The sequence below is a fragment of the Corythoichthys intestinalis genome, chromosome 4 (assembly GCF_030265065.1).
Source record: "Corythoichthys intestinalis isolate RoL2023-P3 chromosome 4, ASM3026506v1, whole genome shotgun sequence".
NCBI lineage: Eukaryota > Metazoa > Chordata > Actinopteri > Syngnathiformes > Syngnathidae > Corythoichthys > Corythoichthys intestinalis.
Window position 1 is genome coordinate 31,670,567 of NC_080398.1, and position 13,069 is coordinate 31,683,635.

The window sequence follows — 13,069 nt, forward strand, 5'->3', positions numbered from 1 at the left end:
CAAACTGTTTATGTCTTCCTGGGGGGAGCGTAACTGGAAAAAAAGAAGCATTCACTTAAAATGTTCTTAAAGTTCCTAAAATTTGTTTTTGTTTTTTTTCTTTTTAACTGTTGCAACTTATACTCCGTAGCGACCATGGTAATAATTTTCAATATGCGGTAATTTCTCTGTGTCCCCCAAAACACATAGGCTTGGTTAATTGAAGATTTTAGCTCTAAATGAGCTTAACCTTTTATGAAAAAAAACAAGTATTGCCCTAACAATGTTGGCATATAAAACTGAACTGAAGTCCCTTGAAACACACTTGAAAGTCAAGACGATTTGCTTCCCGTTGTTTCCTTGACCTTGCGCCCCCGTCATGCATTTTTAATTGAAGGTGTCTGTTTGATTTTTGAAAGGAGGAAGCGGATGACGGTAGCCGGCTGGTACGCCTACGGAATCCCGGGCGGCTTTCATAAAAATTCCATTTGAAGGGTCACGGCCAATGATCAATTTCATTATGTTTGCGCTCCTATAGGGAACCGTGCCGAGTGCTTATATTCTATTTCCTTGCCACATTTCATTAGCGGGGCAAGAAGACGTTCACTTTCAAAATGGACGCCACCGCGGAACTTCCAAAGCGCTTTGTTTCACTAAAGGATAAATTGTCTTTTACTCAGTTGGCTGCCATCGACGGCGTAACGCGTCAAATCTATTTGAATTGGGTTTAGGGTTAGTCAAAATGGCTGCTGATGAGTGAAAGAGTAAATTGATACTGAACAAAATCATTCATCAAAATCAATCATTAATTGTTACATTTGCATACATTCTGTTAATCGTTCATAGTTGTGAGTTTTTGGCCAAATATGTTTGTGTGTGTGTGTATATACACATAACAGTTAGTTCTCTTCATACAACCATTTTTATGATTTTTTTTTTTTTTTTATTGTTCTAAGGCGGGGGTAAATAAAAAAATAAAATCTACATATGTATGGAGAGGCCTGTTGCCACTGGACATTTTGAGTCATTGGAAGTCAAAAAATATTCATAAATGACTGAGTTATCACACTTCAAGTTCACATCCAAATAATGTACACTTGACATGAATTGTGCGAGGTTTTTTGGGAAACTGCTATTGTCAAAAAAATTGGCATGTATTGGGAAAAAAAAAAATCACCACTTTTTGACTAATTCAAACCTCTAATTAGGCCAATATTCATAAATGGCTGAGTTATCACACTTTAAGTTCACGTCCAAATAATGTACACTGGCATCCATTGTGTCACCAAAAAAAAAACGCATGCCACCGAGGGTTAAAAATGAACGTTGAAATCTTCTCTGGTGTTGACAAAAAACGAAAAGTCCCTAAATCGTCTGTTATGTTTGACCAAGCACATTTTTTAAATTTGTAAATTTGTTGAAAACCGTAAATTTTGGTTATTGTAAGACGAATGAGATTTTGATTTTTGACAGTGAAATAGTGGAAAATTTGTCCCTTATGTAAACGAAAAACGTACAGTGGGTTTCGTATACGAAAAACGTACAGTTGGTTTCTCGATAGCTAAAATGTACACAAACGTCAGTTCATTACGTTTGCGAATACTTTAAAAAGTTTCTTTTTGATTTTTATGGTATTTCTTGTCATGACGATATGGTGCAGAGACATCGGACAACAATATGGCTTGGTTCATACCGCAGGTCTCAATGCACGAATCCGATTTTTTCGTGTTTTTCCGACTCGAGTGAGGCATTACCTTTAACTATCTGAACATGAAAAGTCGCATAGAAGTGGACCATTTAAAATCCGATCTGGGTCACTTTCATATGTGGTTTAAATCCAATCTGGGCAACATTTTCCCAGAATTTGACAGCGGTCTGAACTGTCAAGTCTCCCAAATCAGAATTCATGCAGCAAAGAGCGAGAGCGGCAGGCAGGAAGGCAGCGATAGCTGCGCATTTGCAGTCGCACCTTGCTTTAACTCTGCTTCTACCCAGGAGAAAGGCTTGATTACGGTCATAAAAAAATGAAATGAATTAAAGGATTTGCCTGATTATGCTCAGTTTTCTCTATGTGCACCAAATAAGCAATATTTCAGTATTGCTTGCATGGCCGAGTCGGGGCAAACTGATGCACACACATAAGTGTAATGTGCGCGTCATGCATGCGCATGAATGCGTTCCATCCAAGGGCGTAGTTTTGCATAGGGACGGTAGGGACTTAACACTACCAACTTTTCAGGATGCTGAAATTGTCCCCATCAACTTTTAAGTATCCTTATTTGCATTATATAATGAGTTGTTATATTAATGTAGGTAATTTAGAGCATCTTCCCATATGTTGTAAGGATGGAATTGACCCTACCGTTATTTAGTGAATTATTTTCATTCTGTTCAGACTTATATTTACCCCTTTTCACTTGCTGAATGTGCTGGTCCATTTTTTTCCCCTCAAACGCACGTTTGATTAGCTGATGACTTGCCCACCACCACATACACGCACACTCACACAGCCCTGACAGAATTACAGGCCGACATGCTGCCTCTCCTCCGCAGAGGAGGGATAATATAAGTTTTTTTTCGGCTAGCAGCAGCCACTGTAGTGTAAAAAAATGTAAAACAAACAAACAAAAAAAAAATGTTGTGGAGGTGGGGAACACGCCACTAATTTTGCTATTGAAAGTCAGACCTGCATCAGAGTTAGCATAACATTCAACTGTGTGAACTTGCTAATCTGCAAAATTCGAGGAGGAAGCTGCTTAGAGAGAAGTGTCCTCCTGTATGTGTTTTATACTCTTTATACTGTAATTAAACTGTGAGAAATGTAGTGAACTCTGCTGGAAACTATAGAACCAGAAAAATACTATTCATGTTCAAATATTTACATTTAAATTTGCTAATAAAATCCAGACATTTATTCTGGATTTCAGGTTTCAAAAAGTTTCTTTAGTAGTTGTTGAAAACAAAAGGTTTGAATCGAACGGTGTATCACCTTAACCAATACACACGAACGTTAGTGTAAGTCAATACAGATTTATTTTGCATTGATCATTTAGCCTATCAATTAATTAGGTTCATATTCGTGAGAAATTGGCACATGTGTAACACGTAAAAGAAATACAACCAAATGGCAGATAAAATATACGTTCCTTGGTATGGGGCGCCGTTTGTAAAGCAGCACATGCTCAACATTACGACAACATTTTCTCACATTTTGCGCCACACAGTGTTTAACCTTTTAACACCTAAGCCTATTTTGGCTGAATTTGCATGCATTTGATGTTGCCTTTATATTTCAAAGAAAAAATTGTTTACAATGGCCAAATTGGGTCCCTTTTTTCAGGACACCTTGAACTTCATGTCTAAACTGTTGTTTTCTTCACTGACCAATTATAATCCACATTTTGGACCCAAAAAGACAAAAAAATCCCAAAATCTTTTTTCAAAATTTGTAATGTTGACGTCCCATTGACAACCAAACATGCTCGACCAACCGTTTTGAAGCTTGATAATATTTATTCAACTTGTTAGGATAAACATTCAATAGAAAAAAATAAGATTGAATAGTTTTATGTTTGACAATTCAACACAAACAGCAGGTATGGTCATAGTAGTGTTGTATCGGTCGCGAACGATTCGTTCTTTTTGAACGAATTGTTTGGGTGAACGAGACCGAACTAATCACCATCTGCACTGATTCGTTCTATGAAGTTGGTGGCGCTTGTTCGCTGCGTGGGAGGGCGTTGAGCAAGCGGCAGCGTCTTCTGACATCGCACACGACCAATCAGACGCCAGCCTCATCGCGGGCAGGGGAGGGAGCGGAAACAGAATCATGGCGTATGTCACTCATTTCCACGTGTGGCCAATAAGCAGCCAGCGTGCAGGCAGGGGGGAAAGACTGAGTTTTGTCACTTCCCGTTCAGTGATTCGGTCCTCCGGTTCCTGACCTGGCTTGCTGCTAACTTGACTTTCCAGTAATGACTATGCGGTGAACGAGTCATAAAATGAAAGGAAACGACTTTGTCACATATTTGTTAACGTGGAGCCTATCAAATGCTGCTCAAAAAGACAAAAACACCACACAAATCTAGCGAGCATGGTTTAGTGTTCTACTTTTCTCAACAGACTCGGGACTGTGCCTATGACGATATACTATCAAATTTACAGTAATTTAAAACACGCGTAGCTGCGAGGCAAGCAAAACCTGAGCTGCGGTCGCGTGACGGCAGTGAAGCGGGCAGAGAACTGTCACTATATGGAGGCTTCATGGCAGCGATATGTACCTCATATGTGCACAGAAAAAAAATAATATTTAGTATGATCACCATAATACTGATTTGCAATGAAACTGTATATACATGTCAATTTTTTCCGAGTGTTTTTTTTTTTTTTTTTTCGTGTCAGAGGGTGTCGGTTGGTTTGACAAATTATGTCAATCCGTCCATCAGGTGCTACTCAAGCGCCCCAAAAACAAAGCGCGCGGACACGGGAGATGTCGCAATATGTCTACATTTTTCTTAACAGACTAATGAGAGTAGAAAGGCGAAATCATAAAGCAAACAATTATTTCTCGTCAGCATTTGACGATCTGAGATGCGGGGACGACAGGGGAGCTGACCGGATTATTTTATTTATTAATACCAGTGCAAAAATTCAAAACGATCATCTTAATAATAAAAAACAAAAATACAACAGAGCGAGAGGTTAATATGATGTGTTGGCCGTTCCATAATTAGAAATTAAACTTTCGATTTATTTTTATTTTCGTGACAGCAGGCATGCCGCGTTGGCTGTTAGCAGCAGCATTGTATATGTGAGCAAGATCATGCTAAAGAAAGTCCGTGCGCCCCCGACCCCAAACCCCGACTTCCCCCTCAAAAGGAAAATGTTTAACCGTGTCCTAATTCGAAATGCAAGCACGAGCCATGACTTTGAGCCCATAGAACTAGGACAGACGACGCGGAAGTTCTCCCTCGCTTTTACAGCAGCGGGAGGGAGACGAGGCTGTCTCTGAGAGCAGAATGATATCGCCTGTCACTCATTTCTGAAACTACGACGAGTGGTCAATGTGCAAGAGAGGGAGGGACCAAGCAATGTCACTTCCCGTTCAGTTATACTGCGAAGCGGTCTTTGGTGATTCGTTCGGCAACGTCACTTCCCGTTCACTAACCGAACGATTCATTTGGGTGGGGAGGGAGATGAGGGGGGCGAACGATTCGTTGAACGATTCGTTTGAACGAATCGTTTTACTGAACGAACCGGAATGGATTCGTTTACTCAAGTGAACGACAGATCCCGTCACTAGGTCATAGGCGTTTTTGGCCTTTACACATACTATGGTCAAAACAGGCTATATAGTGTGCAAAATAGTGAGAAAAAAATGTATATATATCATCTAACACAAAAAGGGTTTGGAAGGTATCTCTTTGTGAAGTTAGGTGTTGTACCCATCACCTTATCAAAAGTATATACATACATGCAATCAAGCTTCTCGCGCACACATCTACATAAAAATTGAAAAGATTATAGTGAAGAAAAAATATATATAACATTGAAAAAAAGTGTTTTAAAAAATGTTGACAAGTCGTTCAATTTCTTGGATTTTTCAGGCATGCGACCTAATAGTTTTTTTTTTTTTTTTTTTTCTTTGCGCACTCAATAAAGCTTAAAAAGGTGACGGAGCTGCGTCACACACAACGTCACACTACTCTTTTGCCGTTTGCGCTCTACTGTCACTTCTACTCGCCGAGACGCCGTTTCATCAGAGGAAAACAACGACAAATACGACTCATCTTCTTCCTTGAGTTAATGAAATAATGCATTAACGTGTGCTAAATGTAGTTTTAGATTCATTCTGCACGTTTCAAAGTCGCTCGCTCAAACCAACCGGTGTTGTGCATTTTTCGTCACGACACCGGCCGCTGCTTGCTTCGCATGCCTCCCTTTCAATAGTTGGCGCCTCGCTCGGAAATTTATTAAAAATCACATTCGGTTCATCCCTCCTGACATCACAATGACTCTTGGGCTAAGTAGTCTTTTGTGCTGCTTTCGCTTTTGAAAAAGGACAAGAAATGATGACAATATGGAGATGGATACATGGTCCATGCAGCGTTTTAATGCACGTTTATGAGTGCAATAAAACTATGAAACTCAAATGACATTATCTCCCGTTTTTCTTGGCCGATTGACTTCAAATAAAAACTGGTGTGGACATCAACTTCCGCACTTTCAAACGAGACCAACCGGCAGTACGTGGGTGATGTAATTACAATGTGACAAAGGTTCAAAGACGATATGCGTAAACGCGTCGCTGCCGACACGTTCGGTGTTAAAGGGTTAAAATGCTGTGAAATTTTTAGTCACTTTTTTTTTTTTTTTTTTGCACATTTACAACATTATTTAGCAACTTAAATGTTTATTTTTAAATAAGAGGTTTTAACAAAATAAAAGCTGGTGGAGCAGCTCAGACTGTCTGTATACGTTGCTTGAAAATTAATAAAACCTACTCAATGGTGGCAGTCTGCTCTTGGACATGAGTCATTGTAATAATAACAATATATAGGTGAAATACATATTTAGGAGAAACTATTTAAAGAGTATTTTGTGTGCTCCAGCTTTTATTTTGTTACTTCCGGTCTCCAGTCATGTGAATTTGCATATTAAGCTCAATATTTAGTTCCAACCGTTTCCAGATTTGGCATTTAGGATATGGGATATAAATTTAGGATTTAAATTAAATATTTAGTTCTGGATTTAACCCTTTAACACCGAACGTGTCGGCAGCGACGCGTTTACGTATATCGTCTTTGAAGCTTCGTCACGCTGTAATTACGTCACTCACGTGCCGCTGGTTGGTCTCGTTTGAAAGTGCGGAAGTTGATGTCCACACCAGTTTTTATTTGAAGTCAATTGTCCAAGAAAAACGGGAGATAATGTCATTTGAGTTTTATAGTTTTATTGCACTCATAAATATGCATTAAAACGCTGCATGGCCCATGTATCCATCTCCATATTTCCATCATTTCTTGTCCTTTTTCAAAACCGAGAGCAGCACAAAAGACTACATATCCCAAGAGCCGTTGTGATGTCAAGAAGGATGAACCGAATATAATCATTTTTAATAAATTTCCGAGCGAGGCACCAACTATTGAAAGGGGGGCATTCGAAGCAAACAATGGCCGTTTGGTTTGAGCGAGCGACTTTGAAACGTGCTGAATGAATCTAAATCTACATTTAGCGCAAGCTAATGCATTATTTCATTAACTCAAGGAAGAAGATGAGCCGTATTTTTCTTTGTTTTCTTGGGATGAGTCGGCGTCTCGGTGAGTAGAAGTGACAACAGCACGCAAGCGCCGAAAGAGTAGGCTGTGTGACGTTGTGTGTGACGCAGCTCCGTGACCTGTTCAAGATGAAGCTTTAGTGAGTGCGCAAAAAAAAAAAAAAAAAACTTTATTGGGTCGCATGCCTGAAAAATTTGAATTGAACGGAACTACTTGTCAATATTTTTTTAAAATACTTTTTTTCAATGTTATATATTTTCTTCACTATAATCTTTTCAATTTTTATGTAGATGTGTGTTCGAGAAGCTTGATGATGATATATATATTTTTATTTAGATATTTTTTTCTCACTATTTTGCACAGTATATAACCTGTTTTGACCATAGTATGTGTAAAGGCCAAAAACGCCTATGACCATACCTGCTGTTTGTGTTGAATTGTCAAACATAAAACTATTCAAGCTTATTTTTTTCTATTGAATGTTTATCCTAACAAGTTGAATAAATATCATCAAGCTTCAAAACGGTTGGTCGAGCATGTTTGGTTGTCAATGGGACATCAACATTACAAATTTTGAAAAAAGATTTTGGGATTTTTTTTTTCTTTTTGGGTCCAAAATGTGGATTAAAATTGGTCAGTGAAGAAAACAACAGTTTGGACATGAAGTTCAAGGTGTCCTAAAAAAAAAAAAAGGGACCCAACTTGGCCATTGTAAACAATTTTTTCTTTGAAATATAAAGGCAACATCAAATGCATGCAAATTCGGCCAAAATAGGCTTAGGTGTTAAAGGGTTAAACAATCAGGTCCAAAACCTCTTATTTAAAAATAAATATTTAAGTGGCTAAATAAAATTGTAAATGTGCAAAAAAAAAGTGACTCTAAAAATTTCACACCACGTTTTAAACAGTCTGGCACTAAATGTGAGAAAATGTAGTAATTTTGAGCATGTGCTGCTTTACAAACGGCGCCCCATAGTGACGTATCGTATCGTGACGCTGGCATACCGAGGTGCTGGTGTGTTTAGCTGTATCGTCCCATTCCGAATCTGAACCCGCTATAAAGGTTTTAACTTGGTCACGTTTTCTTCACGTCAAATCAAGTCAAGCTGCGCTTTCGAGCTCGCCACGCTGGCGAGTTATTCGACAGTGGCGGCTCTCATTACCTCGAAACGAACAGGAGGTAAAACTCTCCAAAGGAAAACCGATAAAAGCTGACCTCCATAAGGCGCGCGAGGAGCCAACGGGCTTCAAGATTGATCTCTCTCCAAAATATCCTCGCAACACGAGTCACGGCCTTTATTGAGCGCAGCCCCGACACTGGAGGGCTTTTTGAATCGCGAGCGCTCCGTTTTCATTAACTTTTTAGTTGCCCTCTGTGACCGACGGGAGAGGCGGAGGACGTCCAAAAGGCTCCCCGGGGTGCGCCGACGTCCACCGGAGCGAGAGCCTCGCGGCCGTCGAGGCGGCAGATGTTCTCGCTCACCTTGTGGACTTTGAGAACTCACTAGTCCAAAGTTCTCCTAAATGCGGCTGCGTGGGTTGGGAACTCGCGCCCGTCTTCTGGTTCGGTGTCGGAAAAAGTCAGCTCGGGCGTGATGAATGTTTGCAAAACTCTCTAAGGATTGGAAAGGAATATGGAAAATGTGTTCTGTTAACGCAGTCTTCTATTAATGGCAGTAGTCTACAAGCGACAAACTGATTTAAATTAGATAACTTTTTTTTTTTTTTTGTCATTTTGGGGCTGTGAATTTGAAAGCAGCATACCATTGATTAAAAATGTATATTTTTATTTTTTGACACTGAAAAAAGTAAAATAAAATAAATTAACCATTTTATTCCCGTGAAATACAGAGGGGAAAAAATTACAGTATTGTGAAAATTATATTATTTAGATAATAAATAAATAAATAGAAAAATCCCCCCGCCCCCAAAAATAGAATTTTAAAAAAATGGAATATTGTGGGAAAGTTTATTTCCACAATTAAATCATAAATATTAATTAAATGAATAAATAAATTTCCCAAAATTAGAATTTCCAAAAATATGAATTCCATGGAAAGGTTTTATTATTTCAGTAATCATCAATTCATAAATAAATAGATAAATGAATAAATGAGAATTTCCCCAAAAATTGTAATTTATATTTTTTAGATAATAAACAAATAGATGAATTCTCCCCCTCCCCCCAAAAAGATTTTTTAAAAAAGAATTTAAAAAAATTGAATATCGTGGCAAAGTTTATTTCAATAATTAAATCATAAATATCAATTAAATGAATGAATACATTTCCCAAAATTAGAATTTCCAAAAATATGAATTCCATGGAAAGGTTTTATTATTTCAGTAAACATCAATTCATAAATAAATGGATAAATGAATTCTTTCATTCATCTTCCATGCCGCTTCTCCTCACGAGGGTCGCGGAGGTGCTGGAGCCTATCCCAGCTAACTACAGGCAGTAGGCAGGGGACACCCTGAACTGGTTGCCAGCCAATCGCAGTGGATAAATGAATAAATGAGAATTTCCCCAAAATTTTAATTAAAAGTTGATAAAAATAAATAAAATTATTTTAATTTCCCAAAAATCATACAGTAATTCAAAGAACTTGCTATATCATGGTTTTCTTTTTATTATTCTATTTTTTTTTTAATTCAAATTTTCTGAAAACGGTCATGACTCATACACAGACATTGACAGGGAACAGGCAGGGCAGTGCCCCCCTCCCTGGTGCCCGAAAAATGTCATTGCATGTAATTGATTTTCCTATACCGTATATGAATTTAAAATAAAGACCTATGTTGTCTATAAAAGTTGTAAATCAATAAAACAAACAAAAAAATGAATGAAATGAACAAGAATCCTACTAAATAATTCATAATGGGTCAAAATTATTTTTCAAAAAGATGATGTGACTTGCACCTTTGACACCCTAACCCTACTAACTAGCATGTATCTTGTAAGTACATCTTGTAATTTTATTGCTGATGCTGCGTTTCGGGATCATCAACATGTTTTGTGCCCCCCTTCCACAAAAGTCAAACTCCGCTTATGCCATAAATATTGTAAATCATCCTCGATGTTTCCGAAACTCACACTTTCTTAACTCATGGGGGCAGCATTCTCTATTAACTCTTCCACTGCCATTGACGACACTAGTCGTCCAATCCGTTTTGACTGGGAGGCGCTTCTCCCAGTGTAAATGGATTAGATGTCTGTCGCCGTCAAAGGCACTGAAAGGTTTACGCTCTGACACGGTGTTGACTCCCTGTCATTGGTGCAATGCAGCCGTGTCATGTCGACGGCTGGACGGGACGCAGGTGGATGTGGGCGAATGTCTGCAGCTGGCCCGCAGCATGCCCGCCCTCACCCAGCGCTGCCAGCTGCCCTGCCAGGATGACTGCCAGCTCACCAACTGGTCCAAGTTCTCGTCCTGTTCCGCTGACTGCGTGGGGGTGCGCACCCGCAAGAGGGCCTTGATTGGTAAGCTCCTTTGTCTTTGCTTTCACGGATAAAAAAAGTAGTGTTTTGATGCCACCTCTGGAGAGGAGCTCGAGGAAATGAACCCAAACTTGGGATGCCACAAACGATTACAGGTAGTCCCCGGGTTATGACGTACGTCACGTACCCGACTTACGCGATTTCGACTTTACGACAGCCAGTCTCGTCCACTATTTTGTCTCCAGTCATTTTTTTACTCACATAAATAGTAACTTATTGTACCTCACAGGATCATATTTTTTATTTTACTTTATTAATGACGTGTTCTGTCGTCACTAAACGTGTAATTGTTCAGCTTTACAGACAGCAAGGCAAGTTTTGCTCTTTAAAGCATTTTACCTCCTTCACTTTTGACAATTTCTAAAGCTGTAGCACACATATGTACACTTATGTTCAAAACAACACACATTTTTACGATAAAACACTTGTTTGGTGTTCAAACGTCCATCTAGTCTGATCAATATGTACATTTAGTAGGGCTGTCAAACGATTAAACTTTTTAATCGAGTTAATCACAGCTTAAAAATTAATTAATTGTAATTAATCGCAATTCAAACCATCTCTAAAATAAGCCATATTTTTCTGTAAATTATTGTTGGAATGGAAAGATAAGACAGGATATATACATTCAACATACTGTGCATACTGTATTTGTTTATTATAACAATAAATCCACAAGATGTCATTAACATTATTAACATTCTTTCTGTGAAAGGGATCCACAGATAGAAAGGCTTGTAATTCTTAAAAGATAAATGTGAGTTTGCATATTGTGACTAAATATTGCCATCTAGTGTATTTGTTAAGCTAAACGAAATGTTTGAATAGAGTTCGACCAAAATTGATTGGGAATGCCAGTTCTCTTTGCATTGAGCGCTTTTCTTTTTGTGAACATTTTTTTTTTTTTGAGGGATAGGAATTAGAGATGTCCCAATCGATTGGCGTCCCGATCGATCGAGTCCGATCATGTCATTTTCAAAGTATCGGAATCAGCAAAAAAATATCGGCCATGCCTTTTTTTAATATATATATATATTTATTAATTAAATCGTTTTCTAAATGTATTTGTTACAGACATAATATGTTACACTCATCCAGAGTCTTTAGTTTAGGCTTAAGGTACCGATAACGGCGGTATTTAATTTTTAAAAAATTGTATCAGGTTAAATATTTAACGCAATTAATGCATGCGTTGCACGACCCACTCACACATTGTCGCGCTCAATCTGTAATGGCGCCGTCTTACCCATTTAGAGAGATAAAATGCAGCGTAAAACGAGTAGAGTGAATTTTGGCAGCCTTTGGAGCCTTTTTTTTAATAGGCTAAAGCCTTACAATCCCTCTCCCTACGATTAGAAATATCATGGGAAGCAATGTGGGGAAGCAAGGTAGCAATTGATCTTTTTCTTAACCCCTTATGTTATTTCCCACCGCAGAGAAGATATATCAATTGGTAGCACTACGCACAGCCATGGGTCCACTTCCCATCATGCATTCGGGTTGAATGGCTGCAGTATCATTTACTGAAAGCTCAACAAATACACTAGATGGCAATATTTAGTCACAATATACAAAGTCACAAGTCTTTCTATCCGTGGATCCCTCTCACAGAAAGAATGTTAATAATGTAAATGCTATCTTGAGGATTTATTGTCATAATAAACAAATACAGTACTTATGTACTGTATGTTGAATGTATATATTCGTCCGAGTTTTATTCATTTTTTTCTTAATGCATTGCCAAAATGTATATGATCGGGAAAAATTATCGGGAATGTTTGGAAGTGAATCAGGAGCAAAAAAAAGCAATCGGATCGGGAAATATCGGGATCGGCAGATACTCAAACTAAAACGATCGGGATCGGATCGGGAGCAAAAAAACATGATTGGAACACCCCTAATAGGAATATTATTTTTGTTGTGCTTTCAGTAAATTATACTGTAGCGACTTAATTGTTCTGCCCAATTGCATGATGGGAAGTTGGGCAACCATGACTGTCAGTGGTGGCTGCAAATCGTATATCTTCTCTGCGTTGTGTTCAATATGTTCAATGTTAAGAAAAAGATCATCTCCAATCAATCTTCCACACGTATTTCTGCACAACAGGTATAATTGTTGTGGTAGAGATGCCGAACATTTTGCCAATGAATAGCGCGACCGAATGCCTGTGTCCAGCTCTCAATATACATAGACGGTACACAAGAAAGCCCGCAATAATATTGCTGAAAACATGTCAACAAAGCACATGGATTACTGGAACCATGTCCTATGGTCTGATGAGATGGGTGGGCTTTCTTGTGTACCGTCTCCAGA

At 38.5% G+C, this 13,069-nt stretch overlaps 1 protein-coding gene across 1 annotated transcript in view; it reads left to right on the forward strand.

The window, feature by feature from the left end:
• The window catches only part of thsd7ab (thrombospondin, type I, domain containing 7Ab), a 303,730-nt gene that overhangs the window by 197,016 nt on the left and 93,645 nt on the right, over positions 1-13,069 (forward strand). Inside the window, exon 12 of the mRNA XM_057834514.1 lies at positions 10,543-10,737. Within this exon, the coding sequence (XP_057690497.1) occupies positions 10,543-10,737 (195 nt within the window). The remainder of the gene's footprint in view (positions 1-10,542; positions 10,738-13,069) is intronic.